The 21020-nt window shown below is 37.6% G+C and overlaps 1 protein-coding gene across 2 annotated transcripts in view; it reads left to right on the forward strand.

Annotated features, from left to right (window-relative positions):
* Positions 1 to 1405: 1405 nt before the first annotated feature.
* The window catches only part of TAF2 (TATA-box binding protein associated factor 2), a 64176-nt gene continuing 44561 nt past the window's right edge, over positions 1406 to 21020 (forward strand). For both annotated transcript variants that reach the window (XM_009968567.3, XM_032999670.2), the window contains exons 1-9: positions 1406 to 2284; positions 3799 to 3853; positions 4661 to 4821; positions 13988 to 14106; positions 15437 to 15578; positions 15951 to 16182; positions 17380 to 17564; positions 18140 to 18253; positions 19554 to 19653. In XM_009968567.3, coding sequence (XP_009966869.1) covers positions 2232 to 2284; positions 3799 to 3853; positions 4661 to 4821; positions 13988 to 14106; positions 15437 to 15578; positions 15951 to 16182; positions 17380 to 17564; positions 18140 to 18253; positions 19554 to 19653 — 1161 coding nt within the window. In that variant the 5' untranslated portion in view covers positions 1406 to 2231. The remainder of the gene's footprint in view (positions 2285 to 3798; positions 3854 to 4660; positions 4822 to 13987; positions 14107 to 15436; positions 15579 to 15950; positions 16183 to 17379; positions 17565 to 18139; positions 18254 to 19553; positions 19654 to 21020) is intronic.

A 21020-nucleotide genomic window follows, 5' to 3' on the forward strand; every position in this document is an offset into this window, starting at 1 on the left:
CGCAAGCATTTATTTTAACATAGATGAATCAAAACTTGCTTATGAAGAAGCTTCATATTGTGTCCTCCTGGTGGAAAATGGGTGGAGAAAAAAAAATTTGTTTAGGGCAGCCTAAGAACTTAAGCAATCAGTCGAACACCTGCAACATGTTGTTGGTTGCACAGAGGTCCATGAGCTAGGCAAGTATGATAAACACCTCCTGGTGAATGCGTAAATGGAGAGGCTCTTTGTGTAAATTGGGAGACTCCTAATCAGAAACCCTCGTCCTTGAAGATTAAGGCCCTCTGAAAAATAATGAACTAGCTGAAGCTAGGCAGGAGATAAGAAAGTGCAGACATAAACCAAAGAAAGGCCAATTCCAAAGTATAGACAAAGTTCAAGAAGGGCTCCTCTCCAAATACCACCAGAGACCACCAACAGCCCCCATGGATGCCCCTCACAGACTTAAACCGTATGTGTAATAATTATGTAAATAATGAGTTTTAGGAACTTTTAATATATATGTAACAGTGATACATGCTTTGCTATTGTAAGGTACGGTGGACATGTTAGGTGGAATGATTCCCTCATGTCCCTGGCCGAATAAAGCAATGCCAGCTCGTTAACGCTAAGCCCAGCCTTGGGTAGTTTTCATTCCCGATTTCAGTGACACTCCTGATACTGTATCTACTCCACAGCCCACTCAGGGTGGGAAAGAAGAGGTCATTGGACCCAGTCTCACGTTGTGGCTCAGTGCCATGCTTCTAGCAGCGTTGTTATTGTCTTAAATCCTTTCCTGACTCAAAACGCTGATGTGTTTTAGTGTTTTCCTGCCAGTCTGTGCTGAGTACGCCCCTGAGCCCGGCCCCGGAGTAAGCTCAGGTATCCTCAGTTTGTGCGTTCAAGTAGATTTAAGTCTTTGTCAGTCACCGGAGCTTTAATAGAGCAAATGTAGGTAGTGGGCACAGGCTGTAGGTTTAGCAGCGGCAGCTGGGGGTGTCTCCGGCCCCTGTGCTGCAGTTTCCTAACCCCGCGCTGTTGGCAGAGGGGCGGCCGCCCTCACGGCGGCAACCAGCGCCGGGGCTGCCGCTCCCCTGTCCTGAAATAAACCCCTGACTGTAACTCGGAACCGAACAGTTGTTTTCCGGGCTTGAGCCTTACACGGTACCCGAGCTTCCCAGATTCACCCGCAACCGAAGCGGCTCCACCGCCCCCAGGCCCAGGCCCCGCCCCCGCCTTACCACCGCCCCCGCCTTAACACCGCCCCCAGGCCCCGCCCCCCGCGCTTTGCGTGTGCAGGCGCCAGTCGCGGCCTCCCTGCTCCTGCGCGGGAGGCCCGCGGGGCGCACGCGCACGGCGACGTGACCCGGCCCTAAATGCGTATGGGGGGGGGGGGGTGGTACTTTTTTTTTTTTTTTTTTTTTTTTTTTTTTTTGTGCCTATGGCCGCCTCTGACACAAGTACACCACCCTTCGGGAAGCAAGATTCTGCAAGACTTTCCATCCTTCCGGAAGTAAAGCTCCATTAAGCGGGCTGTGACCTCTCAACCGCCGCGGGTCAAAGGTTACTGGCAAAATGGCCGCGGCTGCAGAGCGGGCGAGCGCCGGCGGGCCTCGGCGGGCTTGCTGCTGAGGGAGGGTGCCGCCGCCGCTGAGGGTGCCGCCGCCGCCCTCTATGCCGGCCGGCGCCAGCCCGCTGCCCTGGACGAGAAGGACCCGCAGGAGCCCGCAGCCCGGCCGCCTCCCGGAGCAGCGCCCGCGGCCCCACCGACGATAAGGCCGGGTCGCGGGGGGCTGTGCGCTCCCCTCCGGCCCGCTCGCCGCCGGCGCTGCCGCTCCCGCATCTCAGCGGAGGGCGCTGCTCCAGCCGGCTGCCCTGGGAGCGCGGACCCCTCGGCCGCGGCCTCCCTCATTCAGTAGCTCCCGCGTCTGCTGCCCGCTGAGCCGGTGACTTACCTTGCCTGCGGAAAGGGAGCAGGCAGCGCCTCGAACGGGTATCGTACCCCCCGTGGAGGGAGGAGTTGTGTGCTCTACTCGTACGAGGTTCTGTAGACAGACTGGGGGTTGTTTGTGCTGTAACTATGGTTCTCGTTCGAGCTGATGATGCCTGACTGTTGGGAGTCACAGATCCGCTGGGGAGATGAGTGATCAAATACGACCTGACGCAGGGAAAAACCGAAGGACCCATCAGGCGAGGATGGTGATGATGCCAGTCTGACCGTCAGCAGTGTGTGTTTAGTGCTGCTGTTCAGGATGAACAGGAAGAAAGGAGACAAAGGATTTGAGAGCCCAAGACCCTATAAATTATAAGTATCCATGTTTTTTAAAGTTGCTATGCTTGCGACCAGTGCACATTTGAAATGGGCTACAGGCTGATCAGTAGTTACTTACTTGAAAAGGTTGGAACTGTTGCTTACGGTGTAGCTCACATTCATAAAATGTTTGCTGTAGGTGTATGATTGTGTAAATGGACTCACTCATGGACAGTGAGTCTGTCAACCATGCAGTCTCATCTTGCAAAGATATTTACATTGTGCTCTTCAGACCTCAGAGATCTCTCCACACAATATCAACACTACAGATCATGCTACCATGTTTCATTCTTACTGCTGTGTCAAGCCCTTTTGACTTAAGGGCTTTTTCTATATATAAAAAACCTGCTTGCATTTGCAGCAAGCAGCTTTGTTGAGCAAATTACCATTTTTACACATTCATTATTTTGGTTGTAACCAAGCTGTAAAGCGGTTGTGGATTTCAGTGGGTCTTTATGTATTTCTGTTTATACCTCCATGACTTCTTTATAAATCTGTAACACAAATGTATTTCTAAATAGAATCATTCTTGTTATCATATACATTTTAATGTGTAGGTAATGTTTGAATCCATCATTGGATACTAGATATTATCGTTCTGTTATAGGAAATTCTATTGAACTTGCTCAACTGAAAGCAAGTTACTTTTTAATGCACAGGTTATGTGAGTACATGCATATAATGTATGCTATGGGAGATAAGTTGAATTATTACAAGGTTATATCTTGAGTCATGAATAGCACTACTGTAAAGTATGGTGCAGATGCCACCTACTACAAAAAAATGTAGAAATCTAGAGTTTTTTTAAAAAATGAATTATTATTTTATCTCATATTTTTTAAATCAGAGGGTTTTTTACCAGGAGTTCTAGTAATGTCAATTCAAAATTAAGCAAATGCATTTGACGTGTTTAAGATACCTGTCTTGATTAATATATTGCCATTATTTTAAATAATAAATTCTTATGATATACTAATTGTAAAAGCACATAGTAAAAGCACAAGTCTTTTTTCATGTATAGTACCTATTTACATAAATTATGTGTGAGAGTCAACTCACCAGCTAAATTTTCCACAGGTCTGCAAATATTACAGCTGCATGCTGTTCCTGATGCTGCACATCACTAAACTGTTAGAACTTGATTCAATACCATTAGTAATACTATACTTTAACATACTGTTACGTGGTGTTCAAAAGTGATGTTGTTATCTTTCTGTATTACTAGTAATATTCATGTTAGTATGATACTATATTTGATGTTATTGGAACTTTTCTGACCTTGTCTGCAACTTCTATTCATTATTTGTTTTGGACCATGTAAGAGATTTAGAAAATCATGAATAATTCTTATATAAGTATGTACTTTATTCAGTATTTATTTATATGTACATACATCTTGTATGAGCTCTGTTTTGTTTTTTTTTTTTAAACTGGGTTAAAATATTATTTTAAATGCTGTTTTTTGTACCAAACCTTACTTATTTCAAATTATTTTTTTTTTTCAGCACAACTCACCAGGTAGTTTGTATCAACAACATAAATTTTCAGAGAAAGTCTGTTGTAGTAAGTATTTTTTAATAAAATGTGAAAGTAGAAATGAAAAGTCTGGGTTTTCTTCATGCTTTTAGAGGAAACAACTGCACACACAAGCTAATTATGTTGTTCAGCTTCTTTATATTTTATACTTTCTAATCTGATGCCTCTCATAAGCCTGTCATACCTTGAGATGCATCAAATAAAATACCTTCTAGTTGTGAACACTTTAATATCTGTAAGGAAAAGCTTTCTAAAAGAAGGTCACTGCACTGTAAATAATACTACAAAGCTATTTGCAATTCAAATTGATGTTCAGTACAGTGTTAGCTGATGGTAGGGATAGGGTTACGGAGTTTTCTAGCTTAAATGAGAGTTCACTGTGTCTTTGAAGAGACTTTCACAGTTTCAGGCCTGAAGTCATTGAGGCTTTTTGTGAATTTAGATATCTGCCTAAATGGATTGTGCTTGGGTTTTAAAAACCATTGTCTCAAGGCCAGATACCAAATCTTAAAACACAGTGATAAAAACCAGTGATGGTAATAACTTGAAATCTAGTTAATAGGGACAGATCATTTCCAGTAAAACAAGCATGATTGTCGGTTGTGTTGAAGTTTTTTCTTTTGTTTGGCTCGGAAAATTCACCTGTTAAATGGTATGAAAGAAAATCTAGACATCTAAAAGGGCAAACCAATTTCCTTTTTAAATAAAAAATTAACATCTTTTTTTTTGCCTACAAATTTCCTTTGAAGTACATTAATAAGAATCTTTTTTATATATCTCTACTTTGTGAGTTGGTAAAGATTTTATAGAAGGTTTTGATTTGTGTTTTCATAGGGTTATGTGGAACTGACAATATTTCCCACAGTTGCAAACCTGAATAGAATCAAACTCAACAGTAAACAGTGCCGGATTTACAGAGTAAGAGTCAACGATTTAGAAGCAGCTTTCATCTATAATGATCCAACGCTGGAGGTTTGTCACCATGAGTCAAAGCAGTAAGTGATGTGTTTAAAACTCTGCAGATATAGTGTCTTCTGTTGCTGTTAAGCATGATTATTTTATTGTACTGGTGAGTTTTACCTGATGATTTCCTAATGGTGACTTTTGGTATGGTGATTTAATTTGGGGAAAGTATTTCGGCAGTAATTTTGACCGTTAGGCTATTTTTTAGAATTTCTTTTACTAACATGTCTGTAATTTTTTGTAAAAGTATCAGAAACTTTTTAAAAAGGATTTTTAAGGGGAAAAGTGTTGGATACCAGTAGTATTCTCAGTGCTTTAGGAAACTGTCCTTCTTACGTGTTTTTTCCCTGGTAAGAAAATATCTTTGGCAAAAATGTTTTATCTTTGATGGACTTCATGTTTATCTATGCCCAACTTTTCCTTTCATTTATTTAAAGAAAATTTGGCTACATTATTGTGGCAATAGCATTTTGTTTATATTCTTGTAGAGATCATTTTACAATTGTGCAACTACATTCATATGAGAGTTCCATGTGAGAGGATTGCCCTTAGTTTTGGGTTTTGTGAAGGATTTTTTGTGGTTTGTCTTTCACTCCAGCACCGTTGGTTAAATCAGTTTGGTTGCATTGGTATAATATTATGCAGACCAAAATTATTATGTTCTGATAATTTGTCCTGCAAAAATTGCCCTGATTTTTATGATGTGTAATGCCAGTTTGGATGATCATTTTTGTTCCTTCCTATTTTTAAACCTAAGAATATTCATATGGTATCAAAGTTCTTGGGAATATTTCCCATTTTCCTAATAAGATTTTGTAAGAATTGTTTCTGATTTTATTTGTGATGTCTAGATGACCTTACATATAATTAGCTTACTAATTAATAATAATAGGAATAAATAATACAAATAATATGAAAAAAATAATAGGAATAAGGCAAATCATGTGACTGTATCAGATTAACTATTGGACTGCTAAATTACGATTCTTATTACTGTCCTTCAGCTATTTGTTATGTCCCCTTGGACAGCGACTGCTCTGAGATTTACCAGCTGAAAAGACAGAGAGGGGTCAGTAAGCAGCTTCAGAGGTGGTATCACCTTGGTTAAATCATATAGGTGATGAAGGCAGCTAGGAACTAGCTAGATTTACTCTGAAGCAAACTGCCAAGTTCAAACAGTCCTGCTAGTTAGATTTGTGAGAATAATGGCATTAACCATTGTTCTCACAAATGGTGTAGCTGTATCTATAAGAGATTGTCTACCTATTGCCTTAATGACTAGAGCCTTTAAGATGTTTCTTAGCCCATCTCAGGTTTCAGGTTAAAACTTCTCTGACTATTGTCTGAAAACTAGAGTATTAAAGAGAACTTCTGTTGTTCATTTACTGAGATTCAAGTGCTACTTTTTATCCCAAGTTACGCATCCTTGGATTTGAACTGTTTGTTTATGGTAGGCACTCTGTATTCCTTTATTCATCACTTACACAAGAGTTTCAATAATTCGTTTTTTAAATGCAATGTTCATTTATATAAGACATTGAATTCAATGTCAGAGTTCTGAAGTTTTGTTTGTGTCCTGATACTGAACCACTTGAGTCTATTAATTCTGTAATTCCTATCTGTTTTGTGAGTCTGTTTTTTTTTTTTGTTGTTGTTGCTATTGCTCAGTAAGTCAGAAATTCAGAATCCTCACGGGGGGCATACTAATTGTTCTGAAGAGCTAGAAAGTAATAATTTTGGTCTTTCCAAAGGAATCAAACTTTCATTATTTATTAGCACTGTATTAGAGGGTGTAAGTCCTAGAATGTTATCTAAACTCACTTTGAAATTTGAAAGGAAAGGTTGCAGATTTATTCACCATCTGATATTGAAGAGCAAGTTTAAAAACATGTAGTTTTCTACGTGTTTTGGGGAAATTATATGAGAAGACACAGTGGTAAAAATCTCATATCAGTTTGGGTTTTGGTAAGAGAAGCACCATGGACAAATGTTTTAACCAGGTTTTCTCTTGATTTTGCTGTAAATTACGTTCATGTTCTTACACCTTCTTTTGGTTGTCTTGGTTGAATTTACAGTTTGCTGAATTGTTAGAGAACTTCTAGTGAAAGCGTTATACGTGTTTAACAGTGGCCAATAAGAAATTGCAGAGTCCTTTACGTTGGAAAGGACCTATTGAGATATCACCTAGTCCAACCCACCTCCGCAAATAGGGTCAGCTAGAGCAGATTGCACAGAGCTCTGTTCAGTTGCGTTTTGAGTATCTCCAAGGACAGAAACTGTGCAGTCTCTCTGGGCAGCCTGCTCCAGTGTTTTGATGACCCTCATAGTAGAAAAGCATTTTCTCATATTCAGATGGAATTTCATGTATTTTAACTTGTGTCCACTGACAGGACCAGAGGCTGTGGGCACAAACTGAAACACAGGAGGTTTCCTCGGAACATCAGGAATACTTTTTTACTATGAGGGTGACTGAGCACTGGGAGAGTTTGCCAAGAAAGTTGGTGGAGTCTCCATCCGTAGAGATATTCAAAGGCTGTCTGGACATGCTTGTGGGCAGCTGGCTCTAGGTGGCCCTGCTTGAGCAGAGGGGTTGGACCAGGTGACCTCCAGGGGTCCCTTCCAACCTCAACCATTCTGTGATTTTGTAATAACTGAATCCTGAATAATTTCTGGAAGATGTGAGAGAGGAGTAGCATTTAAAATGATTAGAGTGAAAACTCCATTGTGTTAAGAAGGGGATCGGTGGAGGTAATTATATAAATTTGTGGAGAAAGTGAGTTTCTTTGTTGAGCATCCTAGTGGTATAGTGGAACATAATCCTTTTTTTCATAATCTCTTGTTTAATAGTAGTGAACAAAATTTTGAGGACAATGCATGCAAACTGAAATACTGTCTCACACAGGGCTACAGTGGCCTGTGGTTTTCACTGCTGCAGGTTTTCAAATTGCTATTTGAATTTAATATAAAGTCCTTGCATTTCATAATTTCTGTGTTATTCACAGTTATGAAAGACAGAGGTCACCAAATATTCTTAATGAAAAACTAGTATGCCTCATTTCTGTATCTCAGAAGTCAAAGGCTACATGGGTTACAAGGTATTAGATGAGAGGTATATTTTTTCCATATCTGGTCACAATTGGTTATTGAGCATGATGGTAGCTAAGTTTTGATTAAATACAGCATCTCGACTCTTAAGGCAGGATTACAAACAGAAATACTATAAATCTAAAACCCCTAGAATTATTACCTAAAAAAAAAAATTCACCACTGGGTTTTCTCATCCCTGCTTTACATGGAACTGCTTCTAGAAACAGTAGTAGTTTGTAGTAGTCTTTATATCTTATCATCTGGTAATTTTAAAATATTCTTAAATGTTCTTAAATATTGATTTCTAAAAGAATACATAAAATATGTAGAAAAATTTGTTAATTTAATGGACTCTTTCCTACCTTCTTTATCAAAGTTAAAATATTTGAAAGACTTTTTACTCCCTTAGTTAGCAGCAGAATTCAATTAGAAATGGAAAATTCTTTATTTAAAGCCACTATAATTATTTCTTTGGGAAGACTTGCTACAGCATCTGTGACTTCAGAGGTTATGTTGGCTGATATGAGGTGAAGGTCAAGTGAAGTAGCTAATTGTTGTGCAAATTTTGTCATGTAACAAAACATAGTTAAAAAGAGGGTTGAGAGTCAAAATTTAAGAGAGCTTTATCTGTGAAGTACAAGCAGTGTCAGCTGAAATTGTTTCTGTCTCACCTCGATGTTCTTTGCTACTTCTTGGGTGAAATCTGTCAGATCAGCTCTTTGTGTTCTGAATTTGAACCTGAAACTTCTTTTCAGTTCAAGTAGTACTTCTGGGGTTTATCATCTGTTGATGCAAAAGTCAGTGACACGTGGTCTCTGTCATTTCACATTTTCAGTGTTGCAGAAAGTGAAACTTCTTTTTTTGGTCTTGTATATTGTCACTTCTACTGAATGACTAAAAAAACCTCACTAAAAGGGTAATTAAAAATCGATGAATTTTGTAGGAAGTGCTAGAAACCTTTAATTAGTGCATTAGATATATTTTCAGCTTTGTTGCCATTGTCAGTTCATTCATCAGTCCCAAACCATAATTTCATGTAACAACTGAAAGAACTTTTAAATTTTTATCTGGGAATAAAGTTGTTCTTCCATCTTGTAATTTCTTCCTGAGGCTTCCAGACATTGTAGCTTTTTCATATTGAATGAATTTACATAACACAATCACTTCCTCCCTGGCTAAGCAAACATCTGAACAGTGCTGTAAGGTATAAAACAATTCACTTAGTTTTACCATGTGTACACAAGGTGGCAGAGAATCCCATTTTGCTCATACTTTTAAGGAAGAGTTTGAAATCTTGCAAAGACTGCAAAGTGTGTTGGAGAATGTCAGTTTGGGTCTTGTCTTAGAGCTGTTCTTGTTGAATGTTAAAGCTGCCTCTGTCCTTAACTTCCCTCGTTTTCTTGTAGATTGTTGCTTTCTTGATTCTGTCAATAATAAGGGAAGTGGGATTTATTTTTCTGGGCTATAGTATGCAGAAATCCCACAGCGTGTATTCTGTCTAATGAGTCAGCTGCTTGTATCTCCACCCTATTTATGGTGAAATGGCCAAAGGAGATCTCAGTTTTCTTAATCCTATGTGTAAGATTGTAAACTATTAAATAGCAGCAGCAAAAGTTTGGAGTTTTGATGCAGTGGTTTGAGCTGTGATAAGTGAAATTGTGATGATCTTACTGTTGCCTGGATATGTGGTTCACATGTTTGTGTGAGAACTATAGTGCAGGGTTGAGAAGCTATTGCATTTTATCATTACTTCTGTCTAAAGGATGATATGTGCATGTTAGCTAGCTATACAAAAACATAATGCTTTCCTGTGCATAGGTACTCTATTCAGTGTAATTTTAACCTTTGGCAGTGTGTACTTGTTCATTCATAGTTCAGCTGTTTGGTTTGTGTTTTTTTGTTTTGGTTTGGTTTGGGGTTTGTTTTTTTTTTTTTGTTTGTTTGTTTTTTTGTTGTTGTTTTTTTAACTTGAAGCCTGTAGCTTTTAAACATTAAAAATATGAAGTTGTTTTGATATCTTCCAGTTTCATTGTTGCTTTAGTTACAAGCAGCAGTAAGCTGTGAGAGCGAGCAGTATGGCAGCCTTCAGGTCATGTCTTTCAATATTCTTTCTTCTGAGAAGTCAGTGACCAAGCCTTTAGCCTATGCATAAAATAGAAAAATTACTGGCGGACTGAGCATGTGTTGTTTTGCTGCAATAAATAATCTTCATTTCCGCTGATATGGTGCTTATCTAGTTGTAAATTCATGACAGACTTGGTTATAAATAGAGAGGGGTAGAGAACTTTTGAAGCAAGAGATGGCAAAGCCCTTAACCTTGGTCAGGAATTAAAATTAGGTTTTTCAGTGTGCCAGAGATTCAGATCGTTCCCTTATTAATAAAGCACTTATATGTGTACATATTTTTTTATATATAAAAATATAGATACACTATATGTAATATATGCTATACCATACCTTTTGGGATTGGACTCCAAAACCAGGTGCTAATTGTATCTGAGAAGCAAAGTAGAATAGTAAATGAATTACAGGTGGTGACGGGTAATGAATTACATGTGTATCAAATAACTTATTTTGTCAAGTTGATGTTAAGTACTGTAGGAAGAAAGTGGTTTATTGACTACATGTTTGAGCTGTGTAACAGTTAAGTAGCATCTCTGGAGCTTCTAGTGAGAGGTGCTATGGAAAGTTGACATGGAGGTATGTATGCACTTGGTCTGTAGTTAACAGTGTTTTGGGTGAATTCCGATAATAAAATGTATCTCTACCAGGAAAAAACATGAATGCATATTACTTTTTCATCATCAGTCTACACAGCATTAGGAAAATTTACCCTCGTTCCTTGGGCTGTAACTTTTGGCATGTGCTCTGTTTTTGTTAAAATGACCGTATCCAGTTTATTGAGAATAGTTCAACCTATGAAAAAATTAATCTGTGGTACTAAGCCTTTAATGGATTCCTTTTACAATGAATCACCCATTTGAATTGGAACACTTAATAAAAATAGAAGTATCAGAATAGACTGTTTTCCATAAAATGTTAAGCCCTGTGGAGTCTACCTTTCTTGCTATAAAATCATAACCTTTTCCTGTCCATGAACCCATTGATGTTTAAAACGTAACCACAAGTTCATCACAATCCTCAAACTTTGAAGAAATTCTCACTGATGTATTGGGAAGGGATCCCCTACCAGTAATAGTGAATTTCCAAAAGCACTTCAGATTAAAATTTAAACATTTGAGACTTTACAATGTAACAGAATGTTACTGTTGTTTCCGGTTGCTAGTTTCTTTAATTGCTAAGATAGTTCTTAGTCATTCAGTCTTTCTTTAAAAAGAAATTTTCCAATGGTATTTGTTTGCCTTCCTAGGATGCCATTTGAAGACAGCATAAAGCAACGTCAGTTGGAGTGGTTATGATCCCATTGACAGTCCCTGTGCCTCAGTAGTAGCACTTCTTTGACCCCTCAGTATGTCAGATCAGGGAGCTAAATCAACTGAAAGCTGTCTGCAAAAATAAAGCCTTTTTTTTTTTTTTCCATTTGGCACCTTCAGCTGCATCACCACAGGGTCGGATGAACAGTAGTCTTCTTAATGAGGGAGAGAGTAGGAATGTGTGGCTGAGACTAGGAGACAGCACATCAGCTGGAGTTTAAGTTGGTTTGAATTGTTCTGGAACCATAGCTGAAGTTATAGTATATTCCAGTGTACAAATTCAACCCTGTGCTTTTAAAACTTGTTGGCATTATGTCTTACCTTTAGGTACACTTCAACTGTGAAAAAGGGAAAAATGATTATGTATTAAAACTTGGGATTTGAGTGTTTCTATGCTCATATGCTCCCATTTACTATTCACGTCCTATTTTCAGAAGCTTCCAAGCAAAGTAGACGAGTTTACTGCTCCTGACATTCCCAGTCTTGATAGTGGTGCCAGGGAATTTGTGCACTATTATTGCCAAAGATGAAGAACTGCATGAAAATATGTTCTCGATATATTTCAGTCTTTTAGCAAAGTGTTTTAGATGTGGAAGGCTAGGAATCTAAGCATGGTGTTTGATAGACTTACAGGATGATGCTGGCATGGTTAATTACCCTTCGTTCTTCCAAGTAGTGTAATTTGGGTTGAATGCAGTTTTCTCTGTGGGTGGTGAGTAGAGAATGCTTAGATGAAAGTAAAATCCTGAAGTGAGATCATGTCTGCTTTGTGTGGACTCCCATGGAAGAGTGGAGTCTGAAGCCAAAAGTTAATTTACTCCATTCTGGTGCAGTAATCCTGCACCCGGGTCAGGGCAGCCCCTGGTATCAATACAGGCTGTGGGATGAAGGGACTGAGAGCAGCTCTGCCGAGAAGGACTCGGGGGTACTGCTGGTTGGAAAACTGACTGTGAGCCAGCATTGTGCACTCACAGCCCAGAAAGCCAACCATACCCTGGGCTGCATCAAGAGAAGTGTGACCAACAGGTCGAGGGAGGGGATTCTCCCCCTCTACTCCACTCGCATGAGACCCCACCTGCAGTGCTGTGTCCAGCTCTGGGGCCCCCAGTTCAAGAAGGACATGGATCTGCTCAGACAGGTCCAGAGGAGTCCATGAAGATGATTAGGAGCTTGGAGCACCTCCCATTAGAGGACGGGCTGAGAGAGTTGGGGGTGTTCAGCCTGAAGAAGAGAAGGCTCTGGGGAGACCTTACTGTGGCCTTTCAATACCTAAAAGGAGCTTATAAGAGGGGGACAAACCTTTTAGTAGGGCCTGTTGCAATAAGAGAAGGGGTAATGGTTTATAACTAAAACAGGATAGATTTAGACTAGATATAAGGAAGAAATTTTTTACAATGAAGGTGATGAAACACTGGAACAGGTTGCCCAGAGAGGTGGTAGATGTCCCATTCCTGGAAACATTCAAGGCCAGGTTGGGTGGGGCTCTGAGCAACCTGATCTAGTTGAAGATGTCCCTGCTCATTGCAGGTGGGATTGGACTAGGTGACCTTTAAAGGTCCCTTCCAACCCAAACTCTTCTGTGATTCTATGATATCTTTATTCTTGAATGTGGGTCTGCCCGCAAAGTGGTTGGATTCATCAGTGGTACCTAAATTCTGGGAAAAAAGGTGATGCACTTTCTCTTCATGTATGGAGTTGTGCAAGCTTTTGAAGAACTCTGTGTATTAGAGAATTAGTTAAGAAAGGCTTTACTCCCACGTTTCACACAGTTTAAAAAGTCCATTCTGAAAAAGTATAAAAGCTATTGCATAAGGATGGAAAAGCAGGGTTATTTTTGAACGTGACTGGTCATCCTCCAGTCTCTGAACATAATCACATTAAGTAATAAGAAGATAGCATCCTGCTCTTAACCACTTCAACAGTGGAGATATGCATGTTCCTGCTTATTTCAGTAGAAAACAGTTAATCTCAGTCATAACTGAAATAATAGTATGACTTTGGAATGAAGTGTGCAGTCAATTAGCAGTTAATATATTGTAGCTTAAACAGCTCAAACCTGATTACAAAAATCTGTGTTTGCATCCTAAATGAACAAATGATGGTAACACTTAAAAAAAAAAAAAAACAACCTACTTCTGTGTTTGTGTATTAAGGCCAAAACTCTAGCATCTAATATTTTATGTGATATTTATAAGTGCATAAAATAAAACTATTCCTATCCATTGAGCTGAGAGGGAGAAATACCATTGCCAAGGTAAAATCTTACTACATTTAGAAAAGCAACGTAAAAGAAAAACTGCAATATATGAGGAGGCAGATCTTCAAGACAGATCTTTAGAATAAACATACAAACTTAATCAAAATAAAAAAAAATATATTACAAGAAATGTAAATATTACTTTTCTTAGGAATAAAAGAACACTGAGCATTTCTCATTTAATTTATTGGGGATTGTTACTGCTTTTTGATCATATATCACTTCTGTAAGAGCCTAGTTTTAAGTTCTGTTTTTTTAAATCTAATCTTTACTGCTTTTTTCCCTCCATTCCTTTATAAACATAATGAAATACTTGGTTGAGCATGCACCATGAAATTCAGTATAGAAATCATATAACTTCCAAAGTTGTCTTTTGTAGTTTAGCATGTACTTTAAGAATTAACTGGGTATTTCTGACAGGAGGAATCTCAACTATTTTTCCAATGCCTACGCTGCTGCAGTCAGTGCTGTGGACCCAGATGCTGGAAATGGAGAACTCTGCATTAAGGTTCCCTCAGAGCTGTGGAAACATGTTGATGGTAAAGTAAAGAGACCATACTGAAACCTTCATTTAAGATACCATATACTTGTTAGCTACAAGTTTCCATAGAAAGGTAGTAGATTTAAATAAACAGAGGTATCATTACATTATTTTATGAAATGATGGTTACTGTTTTCTTTTTCCTTGCCCATATCTTTCCAGTTGAAGGCTGAAAAATACCTTTATACTTCCATATACATATGGAGAAGTGATTGCCAGGTTTCTTAACACTCTTTACAAGCAAACTCTTAGGTGGTCAGAAGCCCAGAAGTATAGATGGGGCAGTGGGCGTAATGGAATATATTGGGTGCTAAATTGTAACTTTGAAGCTGCTTACAATATAAATGATCCAACAAAGAAAAAAATTCACAAGGATATGTATATACACATCTGTTTTTTAAAAAGCTATACTTGCTTTATTCTCATCTCACTTTGAAGGATGGTCATTTTCAAACTGATTTGGTAATGAAAAGTAGACTACTTTATAAACTGGTATACTAGATCCTGGAAAAAGTAACACTCTTAATGTATTTTCTTACGTGGATTTTATTAGTTTCTTGTATTGCTTTCTTACACTGTTTCATCAGTTTTTCCCATGGATTTGAGGCCTCTGAGAGAATAATAGCAACTGTATCATGAGGCTATCTCGTGTTGTCAGATACACCTTAATGGGAAAGACACTTCTGTTTGTTTTAATTTTTGTTTAAGTTCCTTTCGTCTTACTTGCAAGCCTAGAAGGGAAAATATTCAAACAGGTATAATTTTCTTTTTTAAGTTTGAACGCCAAAATATGGTGAGACTTGTTGGATAAAGTTCACCATATTCTTTTCTTGCCAGTCTATTCATAGGTGAGATTTCTGTGAAACTAAACCAAAGCAAAGACACTTAAGTTACAGGAAAAGCTTTAACTATAATAAGAGGTTTTAAGAAACTGCAAATGACAATAACATATCTTTTAAGAATGTTCCTATTACGTGCAGTTTCTGTAGAAAATTATCACAGCTAGGTACAAAGGAGGTCATGGTTAGGGTACAATCAGTGTATAAAGGTATTTTACTATTGGAGAGTTGGAAGATGAAATGTAACGCCAGTTGCAGTTTTTATTAATTAATAAAGATTCTTATAAATTCATATCCTGTAAGTTACACGTAAGAGGTCTCAGTTTTGTAAGCTTTTGAGCTGTGCTTTGTAAATGGACCTCAAGGTCTATGAGAATGAAGTAAACACATAATCTTGACAGACCAGGAGTCCAAAATGGAACAATTATTCTGAAATAACTTTCATGTAAGTTGTATATATTTACTTCCATTTTGGTTTTGGTGCTGCAGAGTTAAAAGTCCTGAAGGTGCATATAAACTTTTCTCTGGACCAGCCAAAAGGAGGCCTTCATTTTGTGGTACCCAACATGGAGGGCAGCATGGCAGAAAGAGGGGCTCATGTCTTTTCATGTGGTTATCAAAATTCTACAAGGTAAGAAAGTTATCTTTGAATCTTAGACTGTATTTTCTATTTAATCTCAAAGTGTAGGAAATACAAATAATTTCTTTGAATTTTTTTAAGTTTGAAAAGCTCTAAAACTTAATTTGTGCTTGAAAGGAGCTTACCAAAGTGAAGTAGCATCTAATGATTACTTATTAGGATTTCTAGCTTTAGAGCTTAGCAGGAGGTAATGGCAAAGAAACTTGTAGTGCTTTATAAAATTAATATATGGTAGGAGTCAGTATGTCAACATTCAGAATATTTAAAAATATGGTTTGGAACTGAAAAGTCATCTATGAAAAAGAAAGTATAACTGTTAAATATAATTATTAACTATTTTCCCCCCAATCCTAACTTCCCTAGATTTTGGTTTCCTTGTGTTGATTCGTATTCCGAGTTGTGTACCTGGAAGCTTGAATATACTGTAGATGCTGCAATGGTGGCTGTTTCAAACGGAGATTTGGTGGAAACTGTATATACCCATGATATGAGAAAGAAGACTTTTCATTACATGCTGACTATTCCAACTGCAGCTTCTAACATCTCCTTGGCAATAGGACCTTTTGAAATCCTTGTTGATCCATACATGCATGAGGTAATCTTCGTAAAGGCTTCTCTTTTTTTTTTTTTAAGAATTAGTGACTATATTCATGTTGGCAGTATATATTGGTGAAATATGGGTACGTCTAGATACAACCTCCATTAGCACAGTTATATGATAAAACTTGTCTATTAATGCCTGTATTTAAATCTATCTCCAAAGTAAAGCCTTTGAATGAACAATAATTCCATTTATGCCTGAATTTATGGGGCTTATTTAGTTGGAGTGGGTAAAAGTATATTTCTCAAAATAGCTTTAAACTCATCCTGTTGCTGGTGGTAGATGAAATTTATTGCTACACAAATGAGTTGTCTTCTGAACTAAATTTGACATTGAGTTTTCATTCTTAAGAGATTGTTGTCATAATGTTGAAGTCCACCAGTTTATATTTACATCTATAGTTTCAGATTGGGTAAGGATGGACTTGGCAGGCAGGTTAAGTTACCAGTTTAGTGTAAAGACTGGCCTGTATGTTCTTTTGAAAGCATAATAGAACAATACTGGGAAATAGCTGTTTTACTTGATCCAAAGACAAACATCAGATTTTAGTCCTCAGCAATGGTATTCTGTTGACTTTTACTGGTGGGTCATACTCACTTGTGAAAAATATTAACTGTTAAAAAAAATGAGTTGTTGATATTTGAAAAACCCAAAGTGATAAATTTCTGTACAGCTTGACTTCTGTAGAACTGACTTGAAATTACATGTAATTCTCAACTTGGCTCCTGTCTCACTGCTGAAGTCAGTGTCGTTGGCGGCATCATAAATTTGTGGAAAAAGCAGTAATATCAAAGGTTACTTGTAGTTTTAGCTGTAACAAGTCTTCTAAACAGTAGCACTGCTTGATTGATTTAAAAATAGCTAAATCTTTACTGCACGAAAGAAAAATAATCTTTCTAAAAGCCACTGGATTGCAAAATCTAAGAAAAATGTAATGTGTTTTTAAATTATAGACATCACTAAGTAGACATTGTTATCGTACACTGTCTACTAAAAATTCTTTTCCTGTTTTTGCTTTCACAATTAAGACAGACAACCTGGTGCACTTTTCTGCCATGTTAATTGTCACAGCTTAAAAATGTTTTTTTTCTGTTAAATTTACAGCAGCCATATTTTTGTTGTGGGGGTTTTATTCTGCTATGGATTTAAATATGTTTGTCAGTCTTGTATCAAATTTTCCTTCATTTGTAGGTGACTCACTTTTGCTTACCACAACTTCTCCCACTGCTTAAACATACCACGTCATACCTTCATGAAGTGTTTGAATTTTATGAGGAGATTCTTACTTGCCGCTATCCGTACTCCTGTTTCAAGACTGTTTTTATAGATGAAGCTTATGTTGAAGTAGCTGCTTATGCATCCATGAGTATTTTCAGGTTAGTATTTGAGAAAGTTACACCTTCTAAATCCACAGGCCTAGAAGCTCAAGATTCCAGATTATTGAGAAATACGTGAAGCTCTTACTGTTTTTATAGCCTGAGTTTTAGGCTCTCTAGTTTGAAAAGGATGGCTTTTGTTGACATTACAGGCTTTTAATGCCATTTCCAATTTTATCTGTTATAAGGATGATGGATTTGTATCTTCTTTAAGAAAACATTGGCAGTGGCTTTCTTTCTGAATTAGAAACACCATGCATGAAATATTTAAGATCAAATTAAGTGCAGAAGTTTGATTATGTTTTATTTTTCTTCAGCTGGGATAGGGTACCAGGAATCCCAAAGAGTTTCATCAGTTAAAACAAACTACTTTGGCTCTACACAGAGCGTTGTATATAGATGATAATACAAGGAGAACTGCCTGACTTAAGGGTATTAAAAAAAAGATGTTACTATCTCACTGGAAAACCACTGAAGGAATTATTTTATTTGGTTTGGCTTTTAAAGCAAGGTCTCTATTTTGTTTTTTGGAGCCAGGGCTCATATTGTGTTATTTTCTTTTTATGGGGCTCCAGCACAAATCTCTTACACAGCGCAATGATTATAGATGAAACTCCACTGACGAGGAGGTGCTTAGCACAGGCCCTGGCCCAGCAGTTCTTTGGATGTTTTATATCCAGAATGTCCTGGTAAGTATTTTACCACTGTACTCTCTAGAAAATGAAAAAAATCTAGGAAACTCACATTTTAATTTGCATATTGCATTTTTTCAGAAGAATAAGTGAAACAGTAACTGTAGAAGAAAGCAGAAAAAAAAATAAAAGGGAAAAATAATAAAACATGCTCAGTAAATGAAAATCCATGAGTATTGTTTGTTTGTTTGAAAGGAGGATGTGAGATGTAAAGGTTCCAAAAACTGTAGAGATTGAAATGTCTTCTCAGAAATTATTGCTAATGAATGTAGTGTACTTTGGCACCTGGAGACTTTAGAAGGGATCTTCTTTTGTATCATCAGTAAATTTCTGTCAGATATTTTGCATGAAGAAGTGTAGCCTGTATAGGAAATACTTGTAGAGCACAGCACTAATAAATTACGAAGGAAGTTCAAGGAGGAGAATGCAGAAATTAATATCAAATGGGCATATTCACTGGGGTGGTAAGGTCCCTGTAACTCCATCTCTCGGAAAATCTTCCCCAACTGGCTCTTGCAGTTCTGATCAGTATTTATTTTAAAGCCTTTTGCATGCACTTTATGTATCAGGCACAAGGAGCCCATTTTACTTTTTTCATGGCAAAAGTGGATGTTGCAGAGTATCCTTGGCTTAAAGAAAAAGAAATTGACATGTTTTCGAATTGTTGTTTAGACTATTATAATTTCTCTTGCTCTCTTTCTTATTTCTAGCCTAGTTACATGGTGAAGACAATTTTTTTTCCCCCTCATAATAACTTCCTTTTTTCATGTTTTCATTTTATTCACTTTGTCATACCCTATGTATCATTCTTACATTAAGAATTCTAGGTTTTGTCCATATTTTTCTCTCTTAGAACATAATTTTCAGAAAAGGTGTTTCTAAATGGGTGTCCCCCAAATTGTGAGATAGGTATCTTGTCTACTTGCTGTCAAAATCTTCTGCATTATATTGAGATATTTATCAGGAAATTAAGATCATATAGATTAGCAGTTGTTTTAACTTCAGTGTTCATTTCCACTGTTTTATTGTTACTATTTCAGATAAAATAGTTTGGTTTTATATTTTAATCTGGGATTGTGTGGTAAAAGTTCAGTTTTCACTGGCTTTTCAGCTTCATCAGTCCCATCCAGGTGCCAAGTTACATACATAAATTGGTTCACAGCTCATCAGACTCCTATTGACTTAGAGAAGTTATATAACCTGCTGAAATTTGTGGCTATTTTGAGCTGGTCAAAAATACCATCCCTTACAAAATACCTTCTGAAGTGCTGTAATTCATTCTTCTTTCTTATTATAGGTCAGATGAATGGGTGCTAAAGGGAATCTCTGGTTATATTTATGGTCTTTGGATGAAAAAAACCTTTGGTGTTAATGAGTATCGCCACTGGATTAAACAGGTAACAACAAAATAATAGTATATTCTTTATCTTTCAGACATTTTACATCAAATAAGATACAATATAAAACCAGAATATAATATAGCTTTTCATTGCAATCTAAAGAAATGTTTAGTAGTGACAAAACTACGAGCTGAAATGTTTCTACCACTTGCTGCAAGGAAAAACACCAAACTTACCAAAATACGTTTCTGTGACTGCCTTATGAATAGTACTTTTCATGGTCTCTGTACAATTAATTTTTCTCTTTTTGTTTTGGCTTTTGCACAACAACAGAAAGAAAAATTAAAGACTGTATTTTTTGTAACACTGACTATGGGATTCATAAGGAGATGTATTTGGTGAACTGTTTATATTGTGATGGCCACCCATATAGCTCAGAAGGGCTCCAGTGTTAGCTTGGATCAGGTATCTTTTGGTATCATTTAAGTACTAAATGAAATAACGAAACAGTAGAAAATCCCTGTTGAAGGGATTTCTTTTCTTCGAAAAGACATTTCTGTCTATACCTGACATTTTCTAATGTAATGCTCTGAGACGGGCGCTTTTAGTGATAGCAGCAGTGAATCCTCATTCTTTGTCAGTAACATTCATTCACAGAAAGATGTGTATCTTTTTCTTCTTCATCTCATCACATTCTCTTACTCTTCCTATTCAAAAAACTAGATTCGTAACCCCATGGGCTCCATTTACATTCCTTACTCACATGGGGACCCAATACTGTATCCTTATCTCCCTAATGTACCTTCAGCTCACCAGTCACGTGCTGTCTGTGCTAAAGGTGTGGGTGCTATAGAGAGCAGCAGAACTCTCATGTTAGACCTTCATTCAGTTCACTGCTGCATGCAGCAGAAGTTGTTTCTGGATATTAGTTGCTCATGTTCTTCCCTATGAGTTAGCTAAGTGCTTCTACATAGAACTAAGAGGTGCTACTGTTACAGCCTCCAGTTCTGCCCTTACTGCTTTGAATGTATTATTAATATGTGAAAGTGTGTAGAATGATATGAATTAATCAACATTTGGAAATTCCTTGACTAACACTGACTTGCAGACAGACAACAGTTCACTCTCACTATGCTCAGGTTGACCCAACTTGATTCAAAAGCCGTGTTGATTGTTGGGTGATAGTGAGACCATGAAAACATCCTGCCTTGAAGTGTGCTCATTAACATGGACAGAGCACTACACAAATTCAGACTTATGTTCCAGTTCAGAACTGGCTTTCTGTCTGGTCTGGGCGCATGGATCAAGATGAGCTTCTATATGCTGCAGTCTGCTGTGTAGGTATACCCAGTATTACTTTCCACTGCAAGGAAATGGTGGTCACCTTTATTTCTTTTGGTCAGAGACAACTTACTGAACAATAA

This window comes from Tyto alba, unplaced genomic scaffold (genome assembly GCF_018691265.1).
Source record: "Tyto alba isolate M040663 unplaced genomic scaffold, T.alba_DEE_v4.0 Super-Scaffold_9, whole genome shotgun sequence".
NCBI classification, from domain to species: Eukaryota; Metazoa; Chordata; class Aves; order Strigiformes; family Tytonidae; genus Tyto; species Tyto alba.